Raw genomic sequence first — 21787 nt, forward strand, 5'->3', positions numbered from 1 at the left:
GAACTTTTAGTACTGTGGAGCCAGGGGAAGTCTATTGGAGAATGGCACCCAGTAAGAATAGAAATTAATGTTGACAAAGGCCGATACATTTATCTAGATGCAGCAGATGAATCTACATAATTTTAATCAGAATAATTGAAATGACTGATAGAAAAAAAGCTGATGGGAACGGTTTTGGTTTTTTGATTCAGAAGATCGTATAATTTCCATCCTAAGGGTAATAATTTCAGGGAGGTGCTCCATGGCAGAAGTACTTGTCTAAACTTCTCAGGTTTTAAGAGAGAATTTTTGAAAGCTTCTGTTGAGATTCAGTATTTAGTCAATGAAAATAACCATTATGCATGAATTAAGTCGGCATGGATTTGAGGAAATAATTTAAAACACCGTATGTTGGTATTAAGCACAAATACCTTTCTTACTCCCTCTTTGACATTCATTGCCAAGTCTGGGAACACACAGATGCATGTATTTCATGGCTTAAATAGGTCTTTTATTGAAAATATTGGGAGGGGTGTGTGTGTGTGTGCAAAATCTCAGAGTGTCTGTCATCAATATAAAATGAATACTGAAATTTATCAGAGTTTTTCAATGTTCTTTCCACTGTATCCAAGAAAGAGAATGTAAGTATCTGGAATGTATGTTAAGAATGAAAGTGGAACGTCTGTCATGGCAGATGTTCCATTAGGCAGTTGGAGGCGGGTATAAAGGGCTTATCTGAACAATTTTGTCTGAGCAGTATTTTGAGAGGGAGAATGTAGAAACTTAACAATGTAAGGCATGTAAAAATAGCATGTCCAAAGTAAAGGCAACAGAGCTTGATTTCATTAACACCTGAGTGTGTGGGAAGAATTCAGAGTATAAACAGTATGGAAAATAAAAGGTATGCTCACAGCAGTATAATTTTTGCTTAAAGGTGTTTGTGGCAGAAGTGTAAATAGGCCTTGGAAAGAGGTTTAGTTTTTAGAATTACTTGATGTTTGAAATAAGTGAAAGAATTGTATCATATGAATACAAAAAAGCCTTTGCAGGTTTGTTTTTCAGCTTTATTACTGATTGAAAAGCTTTCTTCATCCTGGAATTTGCTTTTTTCCTCTAGATGAGATTGGGGGAAGTCCCTCTTGGGTTTAGTGACCAGACTGTAAAACAGCTACTGATGTTTTCAGAGTTGCTGGCCTCTCTATTTCCCTTCCAAAACAAATCTACGTTAAATTCTGTCTACACAATTTTAGAATTGAGGTGTATTGTATGAAATGGGTTTCAAGAAGAGAGGATAACCTTGTGGCTAAGGTATTCAGTTGTCGGAGAGCTGGGTTCTTGCTATACCAAATCCTTCCTACATGATGAAAGACAATTCAGTTATGTTTTGAGTTTGGGATTTTTTTGTAATAAAGGTGTGTATTCTATAATACACACAACTGCACTTGTACAAGTGAGGTGTAGGACTCAACTCCCTTTGTCTTGGGTAGCTGTCTTGCACTGTTCTATTAGGTACTCCCTCTATCCTGGATATCCCTATATCCCTGTTCTTAATTTAGATTTTGCAGTCTGCAATCATGAGTACATATACAGAGAGTTCAATGTCTATAGTAGCTAATATGGAAATTTTGTTTTGATTTTGTTATCATCTGAATTTGTAGCTTAATGCTGTAACCAAGGCGTAAAAGAGTAGGGTTTTATGTCCCATCTGTCACCAAAATTTGTTTACTTTCAAGACAACAAATGTAAATGGATAATCTACTTAACAGAAAGGAATTTAACATGTACACACGTTACTTTTGAGATGTGCAGAAGTTGTGTTACCAAATATATTAACTTTCCCACTGATTAGATGTAGTGAATCTGCTGGGTACTGCTGCTTTTTCTTAGCAGAAACAAAAAAATCGCCCCCTAAGCCTTAATATACTACTACTATGTTGAAATAAAACTGTGACAGTTCTGAGAGGGGTCTCCATGTGCTAGTGTATTATGCTCCCCCTGTTCATTTGATAATTAATTTTAATCTGAATTTCATGTAATCAGTAGAATAACAGAACAAAGAACCTCCTTGGCTCATTCTTGCATAGTTAGTGTTACCTGATAGCTACTGACAGTTTGTGTAGTTGTAATAATACCACAGGAAATATGTGCAGTGATACTATTTTAAGAGTTCTCTGGCTAAGCAGAGGCATATATGTGAACATGGGTATGGGTCTAATAGCCATTGCTTTCTAGAAAGGTCTGAACCCACAAACAGGAGGGTATGCCTCATCTGCGATAGTGGTGACAGCTTTTTTGGAAAGTTTACGAAAAGCAGTATCTCTTTATAGCAAACCGTTAGCTCTGCAGGTGAAAATTTTACTAGGAAGTTGTTTTACTAAAAACCACTGTTAGACACTGCTATTAATTATTTTTTTAATTTATTTTATTTGTGGGTGAACTGTAGTACAGGCAGTGGGGGAAGTGAAAAACCCTGAACTCATGCTCTTCTTTCCTTTTTGATCTTTTCCTTTTTTATGCAGGAAAAGGACCAGCGCAGCCTAGATATCAATACTGCCAAGTGTATGTTGGGCCTTCTTTTAGGAAAGACATGGTCCCTTTTTCCAGTATTTCACCAGTTTCTAGAGGTATGAAGTTTGAAACAGTGAAGTTTGAATAGCAAAGAAATTTTTGTTCTAATTTAGAATATACTAACCTCCAAAGCAGTACTTGTAGCTGGTTATCTTTCCTTTTTTCCTTTTCCCCAAGTCCCTATGCTGTTAAGGTTTATTTAATGCAGGACAAAGTATAGAATGTCTTTGATTTGCTTTTGGACTTTGATTTTACTGCTGTATGTTTGTCCACTAAAAGATGTCTTAATCAGAAACGTGGATTATTCAATACTGGTTTGACTACTTAGTAGTTTCTTTAATCCTGTTTAGTTTTAGATGGTATACAGATTGAAATAACTCATCACAAGGCTTAAATTTTCTGGAAGCAAATCTGAACTTGAGGGAGTTGAAAGTATATTTTAGTAACTTCTGTTTCTTGCCTTAAGCAGCAATCAAAATACAAAGTTATCAATAAGGACCAATGGTGTAACGTTCTTGAATTCAGCAGAACAATTAACCTTGACCTCAGTAACTATGATGAGGATGGAGCCTGTAAGTACTACCATATGTTGGTGTTCTAAAATAATTTATTTCTCTTAGATAAATCATTCAGTGTCCTTTTACAAAATTTTGTAAAATACAGTTATTTGATCTCTCTACAGGGCCAGTGTTGTTGGATGAGTTTGTGGAATGGTATAAAGGAAAACAGATGACATAGAAGTTTAACTATGCACAGCCACTCAAGAGTCACTGTTACCACAGTTATGTCAACCATTAGCCATAAACTGCTATTTGTATCAAAGTGCATGCTGCTTTTCTTGCACTGCATCCCTTTTGCAGGGAACTTTTGATGTTTGCTATTTAACAAGCTAGCTTATGCTTGCTGTGTAGCATTGTTCTCTTTGAAGGCTGCTTTGCATTTTGTATTTACACTACAAATTGGTGAACTTGCCAGCGTCTTCACTGTGATTATGTGTATATTGCTGTCTAAATTTTGTATATGTGTATAAAAAAAAAAGCTTCACCTAGGGATAATTTCTGCAGAAATGTATTGTAAAAATAATTTTGTGGCATATTTCTAGTCATCACTTACATGTTTGCTGAAACTTAGGTTATTTTGTTTTTCTTTTGGTCTCAAATGTAGCATTTCAGAAAATGAAATGAACAGACTGCTTGGACATAGTTATGTAAAGAACTATTGTCAATTTTAATGTTACTATTTGAGATGCCAGTTTCTGAGGGGAGAAGACACGCTGTGACTTTCTTCACTGGAATTCGCCAAACCTGACCTATTGCTTAATAGGAATGAAACATCGGTGTCTTAAAAAAAAAAATAAATATATATATATATACACACACATATAAATATTAAAACACTGTAATAGTTGTACATGCCACAGATGATTTCCATTTGAAGAAAAAAGTATTGACTTTTTAATGTTCAAACTGCAGTAGTCATTACAGGTACAAATGAACAAATTAAAGTACCTTTTAAAAATGGGTTTTAGACTTTCGTAAATTGCCTTTGGCATACTCCTTTTGATTTTTTGTCTACCGAGAGTGTTTGGTCTATGTTGCGATCTAGCAAAATTGAAAGTTCTAGCTACAAGTAGTGGTTTGGGGAATAAAACCTGCTCACCCCTAGCATATAGATAACAGAGGTTTGAGGGGTTTTTGTTTGTAACATTAGTCTTTCCCAAGGTCTTTAATTTTGTGTTTCTAAGTAATTAAAAATATGATATCCAGTAGCCAAAACATTACTTTTTCTTTCATGCTAGGATTGGAATTTCCTAGCAGAATGTCCATTGCAGGCAATGGGCATGTTAAACACCAGCATTAGATGACAGTACTTTTTAGTAGGGACCACTGCCTATTTCACTCATTTCTTTATCTGTATAGGACAGTTCTAGTGATTATTTTGGGGAAAATGAGTGAATGGAATTATGTTTATGTTCTGTAATTGTCACGTTGTCTTTGCCTTACCCTTCTTTATTAAGTAATGTTAGTGTTGATTTTTACAAATAGGTCCTCAAAGTATCCGGTGCTATTAAACTTTGATCCCTAAGCTTTGATCCCTAAGGATTTATTAAAATGTTCCATATTGATTCACGGAGCATTTAACAAAAAAGGGCCAGTGGATGTTTTGGAATGAGTAACATTACTTTTCTGTAGAAGTACTTTACAAGGTATTAGCGGTTTTGTTATTTCTGTAGAATGCAATCCAGGGGAAGGGGTGGGAAGCATTCTAGGTTGAATGTGAAAATTTCAGCTGTATTGAAGGTCCTATTCTGCCATCACTGAAGTCAGGAACAACTGTCATTAACTTGACTACTTTCAGGATTAAGCCTAGTTTAGCAAAAGCACATTAATTTGCTGCCCTGGGCCTGGAGGTTGTAGTTGTGGTGCTGCAGGTGGTCAGTTGTGTTCAAATCTGGTTGTTGTTGGGTTTTGTTTGTCAAACTCAGCTGCCAAAGACAAAAAATGTGTGTGTGTGTTTCTGTGTGTTTGTATATACATAAATATACAATATGTATGCATATACAAAACCTAAAAGTTCATGATGCTAAGAATAAAATACTACCTTTCCCTGTGAAGTAGTCATGTTCAGATTTCCATGACAGTAAACAGCACTCTTTCAGGCTAATAGTGGTAAGACATACATAGTCATTGCTTTGTTACGTACTAATATGCATAACGTTAATTCCATGTTTGATGCCAGTTTGCACAAGAAATTAATTCAGTGGAGTGTGGTATTTAATGTTTACAATAAGCCTCTTACTAAAACACATGCGTTTTATTAAGATTTTTGATGTAAATGTGTATATTACCATAGTATAACCATAAGGAAGTATCAGTGGAGCTGCTGGTGTAGTTCTTAGAAGGATGAATTTAGAAGCAATAGAACTTTTAACAATAGGCTAAATTGTGGTTGGTAACATTTTAAGTGATACACTGTAGTTGTTCTGAAATGTTAAGGTAGTTAATGACTCCAGAAAACTGTTTAGCACAAATTGGCATGAATCCTGCAACAAATACAAGGTTTGCATAAAAGGTTTTGTATATCACAAATAATTTGACTTCCAATAATGGAAGCAAGAGCCAAAGACACTTTTAATCTATTACTATTATAACTTTCATAAAACAGGGTCAACAGAAATCTGTTCAGCTCAACCAGGTGCTCTTTTTCCAAGTTTTGCTAACGTTTAGCAGAATACAGAATTTAACTAAAAACAAAGAAAGAAGAGGAAAAGGACCTCAGAAAGTACTCACACTGCATAAGTAAACAAACTTTTTCTCTAGGTAAAAGTAATCAGGAGTGATGGACAGGAAGAATGTTTGGAAGTGAATGAGATGCTGCCTTTTTTTTTTTTTTTTTTTTTCCTTCCACTTGCAGGCACGGTGAATCTGTAGTCTTTAGCTGGTTTGTAAACATTTATCTTCATAAAATAAACCACAAATTCAATTACAGCTAGTAGACAACTTTACTGACATTTATAGAGAACGAACGGACTGAGATGGACCTGTATGGCTTGATAAGCTTCCCTGTGCTATCCATCCTTCTGTTTTTGCTATATGTGCTGATAAAGCAGAGGATCCTAATGTTGCCATTTCTTGTATTGTGGAGAAATTACCTCTAATTTTTAATTAATTGTGGAAACTTTACTAAGCTACTCAGCTTGCGTTGTATTTAGTACAAGTTTGGCGTTTGCTTTTTTGTTTGTTATGCATCATATAGTTGATGTAGGGCTTTGTTTTGTTTTTCGTTTTGAAAAGTAATACATGGAATACTGCTGACTTCTTGGACAAGACACTGAGAGGTCACTGTGGAAGAAGCGTCACAGGTCTTACATTAATCTTTCTGGTGTACTATTGCTGTCCTTACGGCAGGAACTTGATGATCTGTGTGCAATTCATGCTTGGTATTTGGGAGATGTAAAGTGGAAAGCCAGTTAGTGGAAGGAAAACAGTGTCCAGATACTATAGCAGTGGACACTTTCTAAGTTGATAGATGACAAACATTGGAGCTCTTTGGACTTGATGATCTTGAAGGTCTTTTTCTATCCTAAATGATTCTGTGATTCTATGAATATTAGTAACCAAAACATTCCACAAATTAAATTTCATTCTACAGCAAAATAATATTAGGTGCTTAAAACACCACTATAATTCTGCGTTACTGTTGTTTTTTCACCTTTTCAAGGAAAGCAAGCTGAAGAGGATGGAAATTACGGGAATACTTTATGTTCTTTGAGTTACCGTATCATAGGATATGAGTAACACTTCATGAGTTTTCAGTTAACCTGTTCAAGGTTTTCTTTCAGGTACAATAAATATTTGGGTTACCTTTGTGTAGCAGTTTCTAACATTTGTAGAGGACTGGAGGCTTCTTCCATTTCCCCACAAATATGTGACTTACATTTAATCACAAATATGCTCACATGAGCAAAACTTGTTACAGCTCATTAGTACTTGATTAATGTTCCCAGCTTTCTTGAAGGGCAAGAAATGGACATCAGTTGTGTTAAGGTTTTTCCAGATTTCTGTTGACCCTTGGTCACAAGTCTAACAAATTGTTTAATACTCTTGGAATTCATATAGACAGCTTTAAAAGTTAGCTTGTGCCCTGGTTTTAATTATAACTGCTAAAATACCTCTTTCTAGGCCTTAGATTTTGTCCTTTCATATTGCTGTGGAAGTCTTTAGAGTCTAGCCAAACTATTTAGTTTGTTGTCTGTAACTGAGACCAAAACCTGGCTTTATACTTTGTTTTTATTTTTTAAATTCCCATCCCCCCACCCCCCACCCCGTGTGTGTACATACATTGTCACAAAATAGTACCTACTGACACTGCTGTTGCAGGAACAGCAGCTAACTTATAACTGTGAATGCTCTATGTCTTAGTAATTTGGATATTACATAAATAAGGTGTGCTAAACTCCTGTGACTCACGACCTGACAAAAGTACTGTTATGCCACCTAACATGAGCTCATCTGTTTAATTTTTAGGTCTTTTGCTGGTGTTGATGTAAAATGGCATCCCACAAATAAACAGTATTTGTGTTGGTTTCAGCAACTGACTTCAGATTTTTCTGTGGCTCATACTTCAGAAATTCTCATCTGAACTCACACCATGTCAGCTGGCAACCTTTATCATTTAGTAGCAGAGAACTTTATGTACAATCTTGTCATCCTTATTTCTAATAGTAAGGTAAATCAGTATTTAAAACTTGGTTGGAAAAAGGTATGTTTCAAATGGAGTGTGTAGATGTAAAACAGTATTGTAAATACAAATGTTTTCAATGAGAAGAGTCCATTTGAGCGGGAATGTCCCACTCATCTCAGCCCACACTTTTTGGCCCTTGAGGTCCTTGTAGCAAAGCTGTTGATGTATAGGCTGGATGAACAGACAGTGAAGCAGACTGAAAACTGGCTGAATGGCAGGGCCCAGAAGGCGGTGGTCAGCAGTGCTAAGTCTAGTTTGAGGCAAGTAACAAGTGCTGTACCCCAGGGGTCAATGCAGGGATCCAGTCCTGCTTTTTCATTTATGACCTGGATGAGGGGCTAGAATGCACTCTCAGCAAGTTATCTGATGACCGCAAACTGGAAGGAGTGGCTCATACACCAGAGGGTCATGCTGCTGTCCAGAGGGACCTCAACAAGCTGGAGAAATGGGCTGAGAGGAACTTCGCAAATTTTAACAAGGAGAAGTGCAAAGGCCTGTGCCTGGGGAGGAGCAACCCTATGTACCAACATATGCTGGGGCAGAAAAGGGACTGGGTTCCTGATGGACACCAAGTTGGAAGATGAGCCAGCAATGTGCCCGTGCCACAACGATGGCAAATGGTATCCTGGGCTGCATTAGAGAAAGTATTGCCAGCAGGCTGAGGGAGATGATACTTCCCCTTGCTCAGCACTGGTGAGGCCACACATGAAGTACTGCGTCTTCTTCTGGGCTCTGCAATACCAGAGAGACACTGACACCTTGGAGAGAGTCCAGCAAAGGGCCACGAAGATGATGAAGGGGCTGGAGCTTCTCTCCTATGAGGAAACGCTGAGAGAGCTGGGACTGTTTAGCCTCCAGAAGAGAAGATGCCGGGGGTGGGGGTGGGGGGGTGGGATCTTGCTAATGTATGTAAATATCTGAAAGGAGGCTGTAAAGAAGATAGAGCCAGACTTTTTCAGCAGAGCCCAGTGATGGAACCAGACAGTAATGGACACAAACGGAAACACCGAAGGCTCAGTTTGAAACGTCAGGAAACACTTTTTGGCTGTGAGGGTGACTGAGCACTGGCACAGGTTGCCCAAGGAGGTTGTGGAGTCTCCGTCCTTGGAGATACCCAAAAGCCATCTGGACATGGCCTGGGCAACTGGCTGTAGGTGACCCTGTTTGAGAAGAGGGATTGGACTAGCTAAACTCCAGAGGTCCCTTCCAACTTCAGCTAGTCTGTGATTCTGTGCTTTCTAAAGGCATATGCTAAAGGCAGTTCTCTAAGTTACTCAAATGTAATGCTGGAAGAGAAGGGTGGTCTTAGTAGTATTTAAATGGGGTGATATTTTGAGTTGAGGGTCTGTTCATGACCTTAAATGCTTGTGTTTTTCTTACTTTTTAGAAGAGATTTTATTTATTTGACTTGTCATGAGCTGTTGCATTGATCTTTTTAAAGCAAAAGTGATAGTACCTAAGCAGAGCAGTAGAAAAGCTGCTAGCAATGACATGAAGACTACAGCCTAAATGTCCATAATACTTTCACAAATGTAGTCATTGAAGGAGCCACGATTTGAGCTACTAGTCCTGAGGTTCTTGGCTTAAAATAATATTTTAAATTGAATATATATTACAATTAGAATATTGTGATGTAGAGCCCCTTTCTAGAGAAGCAGCTCTTCATTACTTTCATACTGGTGGTGAAGGCTGGGATTGCCTTCACCAGTTTTCAGAATGTAGCCTGCTGCTTGTATTTATCAGATTCCGTACCATGAAATCTTCAATATTAATACCCAAATATTTTCCGATGTTAATTTTATGTAGGTTAAATGTGAATGTCTTGTCTTTACATTCAAGGGTGGTTTTCCAGGCCACTTATCAGCGTGCTCTGGAAAGACTGAAATGCTTTGTACCTGCAGCAAACAACTTGGTAATTACACAAGTATCATAAATACGTGTTTGAAAATGAGAGCTTTGTCTCATTCTGATTACAATATCTGAAGTTCTCAATCTACTCTTAAGACTTCAGTATTTTTTCATGTGCTGATTCACTGTATGAGGGATACTGTGTCCTGTCAACCTTGGGGTTCAGGGTGCCATTGCCCTGTGAGAAGGGTTTCCTCCACTAGTACCAGCATCGTCTTGGCTGCTTCCTCATGCTTCATTTACGAATTCATACAACATATGCTCAGCCACCTTTTTTCTTGAGTAGTCTGTTTACCCACTATCAACTGTGATAGTAACGTAAGTCTTAGCTGAACATTAGTTTTGCTACCTGAAGTTACTGATGAAGCTAAAGAAGTTTCAACATCCCTAGGGCAGGAGCAGTTGCAGTTACGTCTCTCTGTAACTTCTATGCAGGGAAAAAAAAGGAAGGCAGTGTCTGTATGATGTATACTTATACCCCATAACAGCAACTGGTTTTGTACTAGTGTAGGTGTTCTAGACTATTCTTGGTGACCAAACCAGCTAAACTATTGGCATTTTCAGTGTGAACAAGATGTAGTAGATTGATAGTTGCCGAAAGGTAAAGAAAAGTGAGGGGGTAAAATCTTAGAGGGAGTCAGTGAGTAGGGGACTGTGTAGCTATTGTATAGAGAACACATGGCAAAATAGGATGGACGGAGAGGAGCCAAGTATGAAGAGTACTGCTTGGAAGCCACAGAAAATATAAAAGGGTTTAAGACCAATTTCTAATGAAGTGAGGAACTAATATGAAGGAGAAGCAGCTGAGTGTTTGGGTTTGAATGAACAGGTAATAAGAGTGTCTGGAGAGATCAGTAGGAAAGGAAAGGTGCAAGATCAGGCAGAAATCTCAAGGAAAGTTTGAGGCAGAACATCAACAATATTCTGACAGTAAATTAAATACTTTGTCACGTTAAAAAAATCCTGTGATGAAGGAGCCGATATTTTTTCTGTGATGAGAACAGCAGATAACCTTTTTCTGTAACTTTATGGCATGAAGAGAGGCTTAGAAAACTTGCAGCTTCTCACAAGTAGTGTACTGTCTGCCACCACCGCAGCCTTCCTGTGATCAGTATAAAGATGAGAAAATTATTTGCCAATATATATTTTGAAAGTATGCTGAACCGTAGCAGAAGCAAATGACAAAACATTGCTGTGTATGAGACATCAATAGAACCGCTCAGGGTTTTTTGCTTTTTTGCTTTCCCCCCATGATCCACAAAATTGGCTTGCTTATGTAGTTGCATTTCTTAACTTGTTAGCAGCTAGTACAGCCGAAAGGCAACAGGCTTTGGAGAGGTCTGTCAACACAGTGTGTGAAGATTCACATACCATAAAGAGGGATCTGAAGTTTTATGTATTCCGGTTGTAAAGTTGCTTTGGCTGCAAGTAACTTCTGTGTATAATGAGCTTTACTGAAAGTTGGTTATGGGCTCTAAGGAGAGCACTGGTGGTGAGGAAATACTGTTCTGTTTTCTGCTCCTAGTGGCTATATAGCTGTTCCTATGAGGAATCGTGCTCTGATTACCCAGTCCGAGACAGACTCAAAAAACACAGTTGTGTTTTGTGTCACATACTGTTCTCTGAGAAGAGCAGCCTTAAATTCAATAGAAGCCAGGGCATTATGTGAATATTGAGATTGTGTGGGGATTAGGAGAGAAAAATTGCAGTAGAACAGGATGTAACATTTACAGACATTTGTGTAATCAAGTAATGAGTTGTATTGGGAAACATACCTTATTTTAGAGTTACTGTATTTTTAACACTTCTGGGAATGCTATGATTTTTGCAGATTTGAGTGTTTTGTCATTTACTACTTGTCTAGTCAGACTGTATGAACAATTCTGGACAGTTAAATGTGTAAAGCTTTTTCTTGTGTTTGAAAAACAGAAAACAAAATCAGACCCTTAAACTCATGAGTAATTTGATGGCAAATTATCAGTTTCTTTAGAAGGTGATTTCATCCTTGGTTCCTGAGCTGACTCCTACCGAAGAAATTAAGCCAGTACCCGCTCTTAAAAAATTTTCTTAGTTATCAATTTAGATATCACTGATTACTGGTGCAAAAATAATAGAAATCTTCTAAGAACTAATTGAAAAGCAAGAACAGTAGATTCATTGCTTGTAATTTGATTACAGATGTTATTGACTGCAATTACTTGCAGATACTGTGGTGCCCTAAATCAAATCCGTGCAACACCTGCCTGAAACTGCTATATAATCTCTTCTGAGTTAGTTATGTTAGAGGTTTTGAGAAAATAAACTAGAAAAAGTCCCCAAAGAAGCCAGCAGGAGATCTGAATGTAGGTGACTTGGCTTAGAAAATACATAATTGATAATTGTGATGTTAGATATGTAGAACAATTATTTAACAGAAACTCGAGGTGCTAAAGAAAATATTTTTCCAAAGATCAAATAATATCTGTACTGGTCTCCTTACTTGCCTGTTACATTTTTTTGCAGTACTTGATTTTCTTTTTCTTTAGTTCCAAATATGCAAAGCTAACAAATTATTAGCTTCTGTCAGCATCTCTTTGTTCTTTTCTAGCTTTCTCTTTAAAGGCAGTTTCAAAGATGTACTGTGCCGTTGGACTTGCTCCTCATCTGGTGGAATTGAAATGTGTTCCTTCTGTTCAGAGTTTTTAGTGAATTAATTGTGTCTTGGTAAGAGTTTTCCCAGAGTTGCTGCCCAGCCTCCTACGTTTTCTGGGAACACAGGCTTGTTTGCCTTTGTAATGACTTTCCCTTTCAAGGACTACATTGATGATACTGTGTATGTGAAAAGGGCCTTGGGCCCTGTTCAGAGAAAATTTTACCTTAATTTGTTATCTTTTGGCTTAGAAAAGGTTGCTGTATATCAAGCTAGTGTTATTTTAACACACAGTTTTGAGCTGCTCTTGATTTGCCTCTCAGTAAAATTTTGAAGTGGGTATAGGATCCTTTTTTATAGAGAATTAGAGTTTAGCAATAGCAGATTATTTTTTTTTTTTAATTACCCTGCCTGTGTCATCACATCTACAAACTACAGGCGGTGTCCCATCAGTAGCTAGATCTCCATGACTGACTTTTCTGCAAGGCTTGAGGTCTATTCAGTTTCTTTGAGAAAGAAGGGTTTCATTCTATGTCTTGCCAAGTTAAAAAGTAATTTTTTAAAATGTAATTGAATACTGCTTGGACTTGACCTATCTTTGCAAAACTGTGGGAATTCAGAGACACTTAATCTACAAATTTGGTTCAAAAAGCAGAAGACAGTAATACGTATAATTTCACTGTGAAGGGTGAGTCCCACAGGAAAACACAATAATAATAAATAATGTAATGATAATTTCAGTTACATTTATTTTAGACAAAGAGAAACAGAACGGCACATATCAGAGGCAAATTCTAAGGAAATCTAATATCTTGGTACCAATAATAATGAGAAAGTAACTCAGCAAAAGCATTATTATCAGTTAGAACTACTGAGTAGTTTACTCATTTGAGTATCCTAGAGCTGTTTTTCATAGAAATTATTCTTGGTTTTTTTAAAAAGTACCCTTTAAACAAAAGTCCATGGCTTCTGGCCTGAATTACCCTTTGGAATGACGGTGTTTTTTAAATGGGATGGATCCAGGCTTTAACCTCTCATGGTTAAGTCTAGTTCCATAAGTTGGATTTCTGAAGTTAATGGCAGATAGAAAGTTGTATTGGGGGATGGGGGACGGGGGATGGGGACACAAAAAACCACATCCCATGGTATTTAACAGTTATTAAAAGCTAGATACTTCATTTTAAGACAATCATTTTTGCATCTTACTGGATGACAAAAATTCTCTGGGAGTTCTGCATCTCAGCTGTTGAAGTTTGTTCTCCTGCTTTGCAAAACATTAGCAAATCCATCAAATGCTCTTTTCTTTTTAACAAAAAACTGGTCCTGTCTTAAATTGGTCTGACCTTTTGGATCGAGTTTTTCACTTGAATTTTGGAGACTGACAGCTGGAGAACTGTTCTCCAGTCCTGTCAAAGTAGTGTCATCCTCCATCTTGCTGGAATCTGTGCTTTTGGACATTGTATTTTCTGTAATTTTTAGTGGGAATGAACATGAACTGCATTGTGTGCTTTCATTGAAAAATCCTTGTGGGACTGAGAAGGAATATGCATCCTTGTCTCTCTGATCCAGTTGGAAATGATCTTCTGTGTTGAAGGCTGATTGTGTTTTCCCAGGAGAGTGAAGATGCAGCAAATCTGCTGTCAGATTGCAAGACTGGGTTTCTTCGGGCAAACTACAGTTGCTGGTATCCTATAATTCCCTGTATTTATCACAGCTTTTCTCGTTAAAACCTCTTTCCATTTTATCTGCACAAGCCTTAGTTGTGTTCACCTGTTTCCCCTGTGGTAGCGAGTCGTCCTTCTCTGTAATGACTGTAAAATGTTTTTCAGCTGTGTGTTCAGGCAGAGATTGGAGATGTGACTCATTGCTGGAATGCAGTAGTGATGTGTTTTTAACAATTTCACTCAAACCGGTATCATTAGGAGCAAAAGTAAAATGTTCGTCCTCAGATGTACTTGTGTTTCTTCTTAATGTAGTGCCCCCTTCACGGTGATTCCTTTCAGCCTCTTCAGGAGTGTTCTCTGTGGCTGTGTCATGCACGGGAAAATGTAACGAAAGTAACGTGTTACCAAAATCTGTACTTTGGGGAGAGAATCAGAGATAGGGCTTTGTACTGTTGACTCTGCATTAGTAAAATGATGAAACTTATCAGAAACTTCTTGACTTGAAGAACTAATTGTGACTGACATGCTTATGTGGTCACTACATGTATCAACGTAAGGTGATGCTGTTGCAAGCTTAATAGTGGTTTCGAAATACATGCTGTTCTCATCCCCATTTTTCCCAGTATGCTGAAGTTCAGCAGCAGTTTTTGGGGGCTCTGGCAGTGTTGAGAACTTCCCAGTTCCACTGTTCATATTGGCTTCCTCTAGTGAAGGTTGACAGAACAGCAGGTTGTTGCTAACTTCAGGGTGTTCCAGTTCAGAGTCTGCTAAAGAACTACAGTTGCTCATTGTGAATGGAGTCCCTTCATCTGAAGAGCTATCACTAAATATATCTGCTGAAGCATTTTTTTCATTTGTACGTTCCATTTTACAGTCGTACTTTGTAGGAGGAGAGTTGTTTGGTAGACACTTAAATTCTCCATATTTGTATCTCTCTTGCAGCTACAGGGTAAAATATAATTTCCCACATCGCTGGTTATATTTATGTTGCGGTTTAGACCCAGTTGTTCATCACAGCTTCGCCTTCCAGGCATATATTTTGTAGGGCTCATGGGTTCATTATGTTAAACGATACCACCTTCTTTCAGAAGAATCTGGTGTAGCCTTTGTGATTTCAGACTGGAGCAGGCCAGAGTTGTTTATGTCACTGTTCCTACAATCTTGTGCAACTGTATGTGTTTGTATTGTGAAAAATGGAAAGCCAGTTTCCCCCATGAAGGATAAATCCAAATCTGAAGAGTCGGTGTGATGCAACTGCTAGCATTCAATCTCCTGGATATGGGAGGGAACCTGCTCTTCTCTGAGTCTTCATTATTTGCATATTTTGAATCTTTCCATAATGAAATGTCATTAGTCATTAATTTTCTTGGTGTTACTTCATTGCTGTTCTTGTAATTTACCCTTACAGAAAATAGTCTGTTATCATCAACATCTATATCTTCATCACTGCTGGTACTAGTTTTGATGTCTGAAAACACTGGGTTATTTTATTCACACTGATCCCATTATTGCTTTGTTTCTGGTACTCTTCTTCAGTATTTTGTGCGTGTACACTGCTACCGATGACATTTTCATGCAAAGTAGAAGTTTCCCCAGGAAAAATACGTGTGTTTCTTGAAGAATTCTCATCACAAATGAACAAATCGTGCTGCGCATTTGTTGGTTTGCTTGCAGAGCATGCTCTGCACAATGTTTCACCTGAAAAAGCTTGATTAGAATAAGTGTGTTCTGAACCCCTGAATCGTTGCTCCTGCACATGAATTTTCACAGGCTCACAAGGTAGGGTCTAGCAAAAGCACCCAGACAAAAAGCACAAAGCTTTTGAGCACCGAGAGGCAGGCAGCCAGTGCAAGGTCTTGCTCTGTTCTTCCTTGTCTGGAAACAGTGTTGGTGTCCCAGGCTTTTCTAACCAACAATGTTGAAACCCTTTCTTTCACCTTTGTATTGTAGATGAGATATTTCTTTGCTGTATTAAAAATACACAAATATAACCCTTCAGCAGTTTTCTCAGCATTGTGTATCACTAAATTATTCATTTTATCCAGTGTCATGCAAGGAATGCTATTACCTTTTGAAATTCTGCCTTTAGGTGCCTACCAAGTGACTCCATTACCTGAAACAAAAGAAAATACAAACTAAATCTTTCTTAAAAGTATAGGATGCTTGGTTTGCAGGGTCAAGTTATTTCTGTAAAAACATACTCTGACCTGTCTTTGATAATTTTAACTTTTTATTATAAAATATTTTTTTTTAATCCATCCACAGTCATTTTACATGGTACCAAGTATCTGTTAAACCATCATATATTTCCACCCCCCATTTAAAACATAGTACGTACGGGGTCTTAATAGCAGACTTTATGGGAAAAATGGTGTGGGTGAGGGAGGAGGTGACTGAAACTATCTCTGTTCTGGGTCGTACTAGAACCACCTGCTGATCTGCCTCATGGAAGATCCGTATTTCTAGCCAGCCATTCTCCAGCATGACCATGGTCACTGTGTGCAGCTGTGAGAGGAGATGTCACTAGGTTAACTGTCAGCTTGTCAACCACTACGATTTTCTTACAGGTACTGCTTTGAGTGCAGCAAAAAGGTTTGAAAACGGAGGACTGTACCTACCAAGCAATTGTTCCAAACTTCCACTAGCGTAGGCCATGGCTGGTTGTTGGCTTTTGCAATCCGTTTCAAGGTTGTATGTAGATCTTCGCCTTTGGATCTGCTTGCGTTCCCAGTTGAGTTTTGGTGCGATCCAGCATGTTGATTTTAATTCCATAATCAGTTTCTATGACTTATTAATAGACAAAGCAGGTGGCCTTTCTGATAGATCCTACATATTTTCATTTGGGGATAAAGTGTTCCAAGGGGAAAGCCTTATCCACTCAAAGTGGTATTCGTCCATTAGAGTTAAAACTTTTTGCCTTAATAAACCTTTAAGTCTGGTCTTAGTTTTCCTTCTGCATGGGAAGTCTTCGCTCTGCATATTTTGTCACTCGTACTTCAAGTGCTCTATTGTAAATGCTGGATTCATTTCCTAAGTGAACTGTATGCTACAGTAGCTGTACTTTTTTTAGAAGAAATATAAATCCTTTCCCTTGCAAATAAACTTCCATTTCATTTTGCTGTAACTAAATACTAGAAGCACTATTGTATCCTTCTCGGTTTCCTACATGTCCCAGAACTGCCACCCCACTATTTGGTCCTTTGCTTACTTTCGAAAATTAACTGAGATTTGCAATTTATTTGTGTATAATTTGGCATCACTTACTACTTTAATGTAAGGAAGGAGATGAAGACTCTTTTTTGGGAAACTTGACTTTCAAATGTTCTAATATACTACTTTCCAATGAAATAATTTGCATGTTAAATTGTTGTTCAGTTATTTTCAAACAGTGTCTTTTGAAACACACTTTTTAAACTGGATTTCTTTGATCATTCTTGCACGCATCTGGATTTTAGCAACGTATGGATGGAGTCCCTGTTTTACATACCCCTTGTGTTGTCCAAGTTACAGTTTAGCACTGATGTCTTCCCTGCTGGGATTACAGCCCTTTTGAGCAAAACATGGTTGCTGCAGTTTAAATGGAAACCTGGCAGATACAGCAGAGGTTTCTGTGTGCTGTTGGCAGATTCATTGTATGAAATACTCTATTCTTTCTTTGAGGAGTCAAAAAGGAAACTAAATGACTGTTTGAAAGCATTTAGTCTGCAGTTAAATATCCAGGCATTGTATGACAAATCCACTTCAAGTTGAAAGAAGTTCAAACTGATTACTATCTGTGGTAGAGGGGTTGTCAGAGCATTTCCACGGAGGTCCATGACCTATTTGGAAATAATCCGGAATGAATTTGACAAGCCTTACAATAGAATCCTAACTGCAGTATCAACAATATCATTCATTTTAGTATACAAGCACTTTTGTGGTTATGGAAACAGTACACCTGGTTAAGATTTCAATAATACTGTTCTAAGCTTTTGAATTTTAATGAGAATTTTAAATTGTGATGTATATAGAATTCTCCCGTTGTAAACTACCTCTGTGTGAGTGGGAAGCTGCAGGGCTCTTGCTGTGGAAGGGATGTGGGTAGAAAAGGATGTGTGTGTGTAAGTCAATTATGGATTGGTTTGGGACATACATAAATGGTAAATATATAGTTTTACTTTGTGTATTTACAAGTGTGGTGGGCTTTCATATAAATGAAACACAAATATATAAACATAATTACTTTCACCATTTGCTTTTGTTTTTATAATTGTATACTAACATAATAATCGAAGGCCAATGTAATCATGCTGAATAGTTGATAATTAATATATTTAATGGTGATTAACACAAAACACTGAAATAGTTGTAATACTGCTTTACAACCTGTAGTTTGTTGAGATCCCTGAAGGCATCCGGATGAATTTTAGTTACCTTGTTTTGCAAGTCAATGTCCTTCAGCTGTGAACAGATTTGAAAATCATTCACATCAATCTGCCATATGTCATTGGATGACATATGGACAGTTTGTAAAGATTGCAGCAGGCCTAGTCCTAGGAAGAACAAAACTATTTTACATTTCAGGTTCTTGTTTTCCCAGTTGTGTCAAGTGGCTTTTTAACGTTCTTTGCAACAAAATTGCTGCCATTCCTGTCTATTGCAATGAGGGGCTGCAGGCTTTCAGTTACTGTGTCTTTCCTATTCAGTGGTTGCCCATTCTAAAAGTTGCATAGCATCAACAGCAAGCACGTTAATACATTCACAATTGATGCATGTTTTAAAACCTCACATCTCCATAACAGCAGTAACGATCCATTGTCCTGTCAAAATTAATTAAAAAAAAAAATAAAATCACAAAACTGTGATCTCTGTGCTTTGAGCACGCTTCTCTGGAGAACTGGGGCTAGGGAAGGAGGTGTATGAAAAGGGTGGAATATACTCAGTTTATAAAATCCAGATGTGTTAATTGTACGTAAAAGATGGATATGCAAAAGGTGGTACAGTATCTCCTAGTCATTGCCATCTGCACGTTCACAGGTGTTTTTCATATGTGGAATCGTTTGAACCGTATTCACAGGATGTAAACCTGACTGGAAACAAAACCATGGTGTTGCTTATTCCTGCCTGCCTGTCAGTTACCGAGCATGATGGTATTTTCCTCAGCATATCCTAGTTACGACAGCATCTGTCTCGCATAAGTAGCCCTTTTGAATACTGGAGATACCTCATTTTTCTCAGGTGCTGTGCAGGCAGCCCCCAGAGCTCCAGCCTGCAATCCAGCGGGAAGGCAGGCACTTGGACACTCAGCGTCTCCACACTGGGTAACGCCCGAATGGCACTCTGAAGTGACTTTTGATGATAGAGCATTGTTCAGAAGCTACTAGTTCTTAAAAATTTTGCTCTTGTCATCTGGTTCACTGGAAATCTCTTATTCCAGTTTGCCATTCTGTTTGCTGAGTAATTAATCTTTGGGTTTCGTGAAAAGTGGAGGAAATGATTCATGCCTGCTGTAAAACTGGAGGTAGCTGATAGGAACGGTGTGCAGAAGTTCTGGCAGTGCATAAATCCTTCTTGCACCTGCATGAAGCTAAATTTGTGGCCAAAATACAGAGTGGTATAGCAGCAGTGGGCAGCAGCCTGACGCCTGGAGTGGTGGCTGTGAGAAGGGATTCTCTGTGGCCAAACCCCTCTGCCTTAGAGCTTCAGTTCATGTTTTCTTATCAGAGCTTTAAAACTAGAGTCTTAGTGAAGTATTTTGGAGGAGGAAAATAAACTTATGAACGTGTACGTAAATTAATAGGGGATTTAAGTATAACTTGAAGTATGGTGGTACAATGCATAGCAATTTGACTTTTAACATCTAAAATTGAGTCTCTTAGATCAACCCTTTTCTATGTCTGACCCACTGTGGCATTATCGATCAAAACAGATCAAATCTGTATCAATTTTATAATGTAAGCTTTTCTATACTGTCTTTATGGGAACCTTACAGACACTACAAAGTAATTGGGCAAAATGGTTTCCTGCATGCCAGACAATTACTTAGTTTCAAGAAAGGAGAAAAATAGAATGTCAAGGACCTTGTGTAGGTGCAAAATTATCCCCTTTGTCTGCCTTTGTGAGATAAGCCTGCCCCAGGCTTAGTATTTTTACAAAACCTCGAGCTAATGAATCTGATGATGTTACCAGAGATCAGTTAAAGTCAGCAAAAAATATATAGGATAGTGTTGCTGTTACTGCAGCTTCTGCTTCCTTTAGGCACTGTTAGGACAATATGAGTCATCTGTTTATGAGGACAGAGGCTGTCGTAAAGGCTATGATGCCTAGCGTAGTTCAGCGACTAGCAAACGTTTTTCTAAAAGTCTGTCAAAACTCTACAGCCCTCTCGTTAATATGTGTCACTTTGGGTGTCAGATGGCACGGAGCAAAATTGTTTTGACTGAACAAAATACATTTTCCTGTCTTTGTGAAATACTAAAATCAGAGCAAGTTTTATTCAAGAGTATTGACTTTCTGCTTGAAGAGTAGTATGAAACTCATTAACTGTAATTTTCTTGATGTTAAGGTTCATGACTGGGTGGTGGAGGCTGGTGTTTTGCCAAAGATCCTTACTTCCCTTTCTATACAGCAAGCAGATACTGCTCGAGCTCTCAGAGGATATATTTGGTGATACTTGACTGATGTTAAGGCACGGTGATTGCTAAGACTGTGCAAAAAACCCCACCCAACCTATCTGAAACAACCTCTTTGCTTCAGTCTCTGCATGCAGGCGAAACTTTCCCTTACCTTAACTAAATGAGACAGTCACATTCGGAGTTCACAAGGATGTAGTGAATCATATCCAAAACCAACTTACCCCTTGGGAGTGAGGTCCCTTGAAATGGACTTTGAAATGCTTACCTCTTGGAATCATGTTAAGTTTATTTCTTTCAACTGATAATACTTTCAAAGCAGGCAGAAGATGGTTGACTTTTCCATACTTTTTAGACCCACATGCAGGTGTAGGTGTGTCCAGTGTGAGGGTGTGGATGGCATTACCACCGAGGCCTAGAATTTCTAAAATGGGTAAATTTAGTAGGAGTTAAGGAGAGCTCAGAAATCAGGTTGTTACTGAGGTTCAGGTGTTTTAGCATCCATTCTTCATTTTTTCCACCAGTGCACAGAAAAGTTTTAATATTATTGTAGCTAAAATCAGCCATTATTGCTGTTTGTGATATATCTTCTGTAATAATGACATTCTGGTAAAAGAACAGTTCAGTAAGAACTCCCCATCCCGTCGGCACTCTGAATGGTGATGCATATGAAGAACAACCTGCTATGACTTGGTTCCCACTGATCCAGGAAGATTAAAGAAAAGGACCACAGCTATAATACTCAAGTGAAGGTTATCCATAGTATCTGTATGTAAAATGTAAAATTTTGGTAAGTTCAGCATAACAAGAGTTAAATAGAAAGTGGAAATACTTTCTATTTAAAAAAAAAAAAAAAAAATCAATGCCAAACAAATAACCAAAGCATTACCGATGTTCTGCCTTAAACATCCAGTTTTGGAGTCTTGAATCTTTTTCAAAAAATTATTCATAAACTGGTAACCTTCCTCCTCCCAAAAAACAATCCAAACCTTTCTTTTCCAGCCCTTCGGTTGAGAAATGCAGCTTCTCAGGAACTTGTGAACTAAGAACAGTGGAGACTTTTGAACTCTACTTCAGGTATCCTACACAATTACCACTGAGTGAAGTCCACCAGATACAATCCATGATCAGTAGGTATGGAATGACTTTCATACTTACAGTTAATAAAATACTAGTTTCCCTGT

At 37.9% G+C, this 21787-nt stretch overlaps 2 protein-coding genes across 16 annotated transcripts in view; one reads left to right on the top strand and one right to left on the bottom strand.

The window, feature by feature from the left end:
• Positions 1–4069, top strand: part of DCUN1D4 (defective in cullin neddylation 1 domain containing 4) — a 38769-nt gene extending 34700 nt beyond the window's left edge. For all 15 annotated transcript variants that reach the window (XM_055700983.1, XM_055700993.1, XM_055700984.1 and 12 more), the window contains 3 exons: positions 2499–2603; positions 3017–3119; positions 3230–4069. In XM_055700983.1, the coding sequence (XP_055556958.1) occupies positions 2499–2603; positions 3017–3119; positions 3230–3285 (264 nt within the window). In that variant the 3' untranslated portion in view covers positions 3286–4069. The remainder of the gene's footprint in view (positions 1–2498; positions 2604–3016; positions 3120–3229) is intronic.
• Positions 4070–7745: 3676 nt separating this feature from the next.
• LRRC66 (leucine rich repeat containing 66) lies at positions 7746–21708 on the bottom strand. The gene is given in 13 exon segments (XM_055724020.1): positions 7746–14408; positions 14516–14891; positions 14894–15068; positions 15070–15245; positions 15248–15476; positions 15479–15736; positions 15739–15815; positions 15818–16105; positions 17480–17810; positions 18358–18524; positions 20872–21050; positions 21052–21205; positions 21208–21708. Coding segments are annotated over 13 exon segments (3450 nt in total). The 5' UTR covers positions 21407–21708; the 3' UTR covers positions 7746–13567.
• Positions 21709–21787: the final 79 nt, after the last annotated feature.

This window comes from Falco cherrug, chromosome 1 (assembly GCF_023634085.1).
Source record: "Falco cherrug isolate bFalChe1 chromosome 1, bFalChe1.pri, whole genome shotgun sequence".
Classification (NCBI taxonomy): domain Eukaryota; kingdom Metazoa; phylum Chordata; class Aves; order Falconiformes; family Falconidae; genus Falco; species Falco cherrug.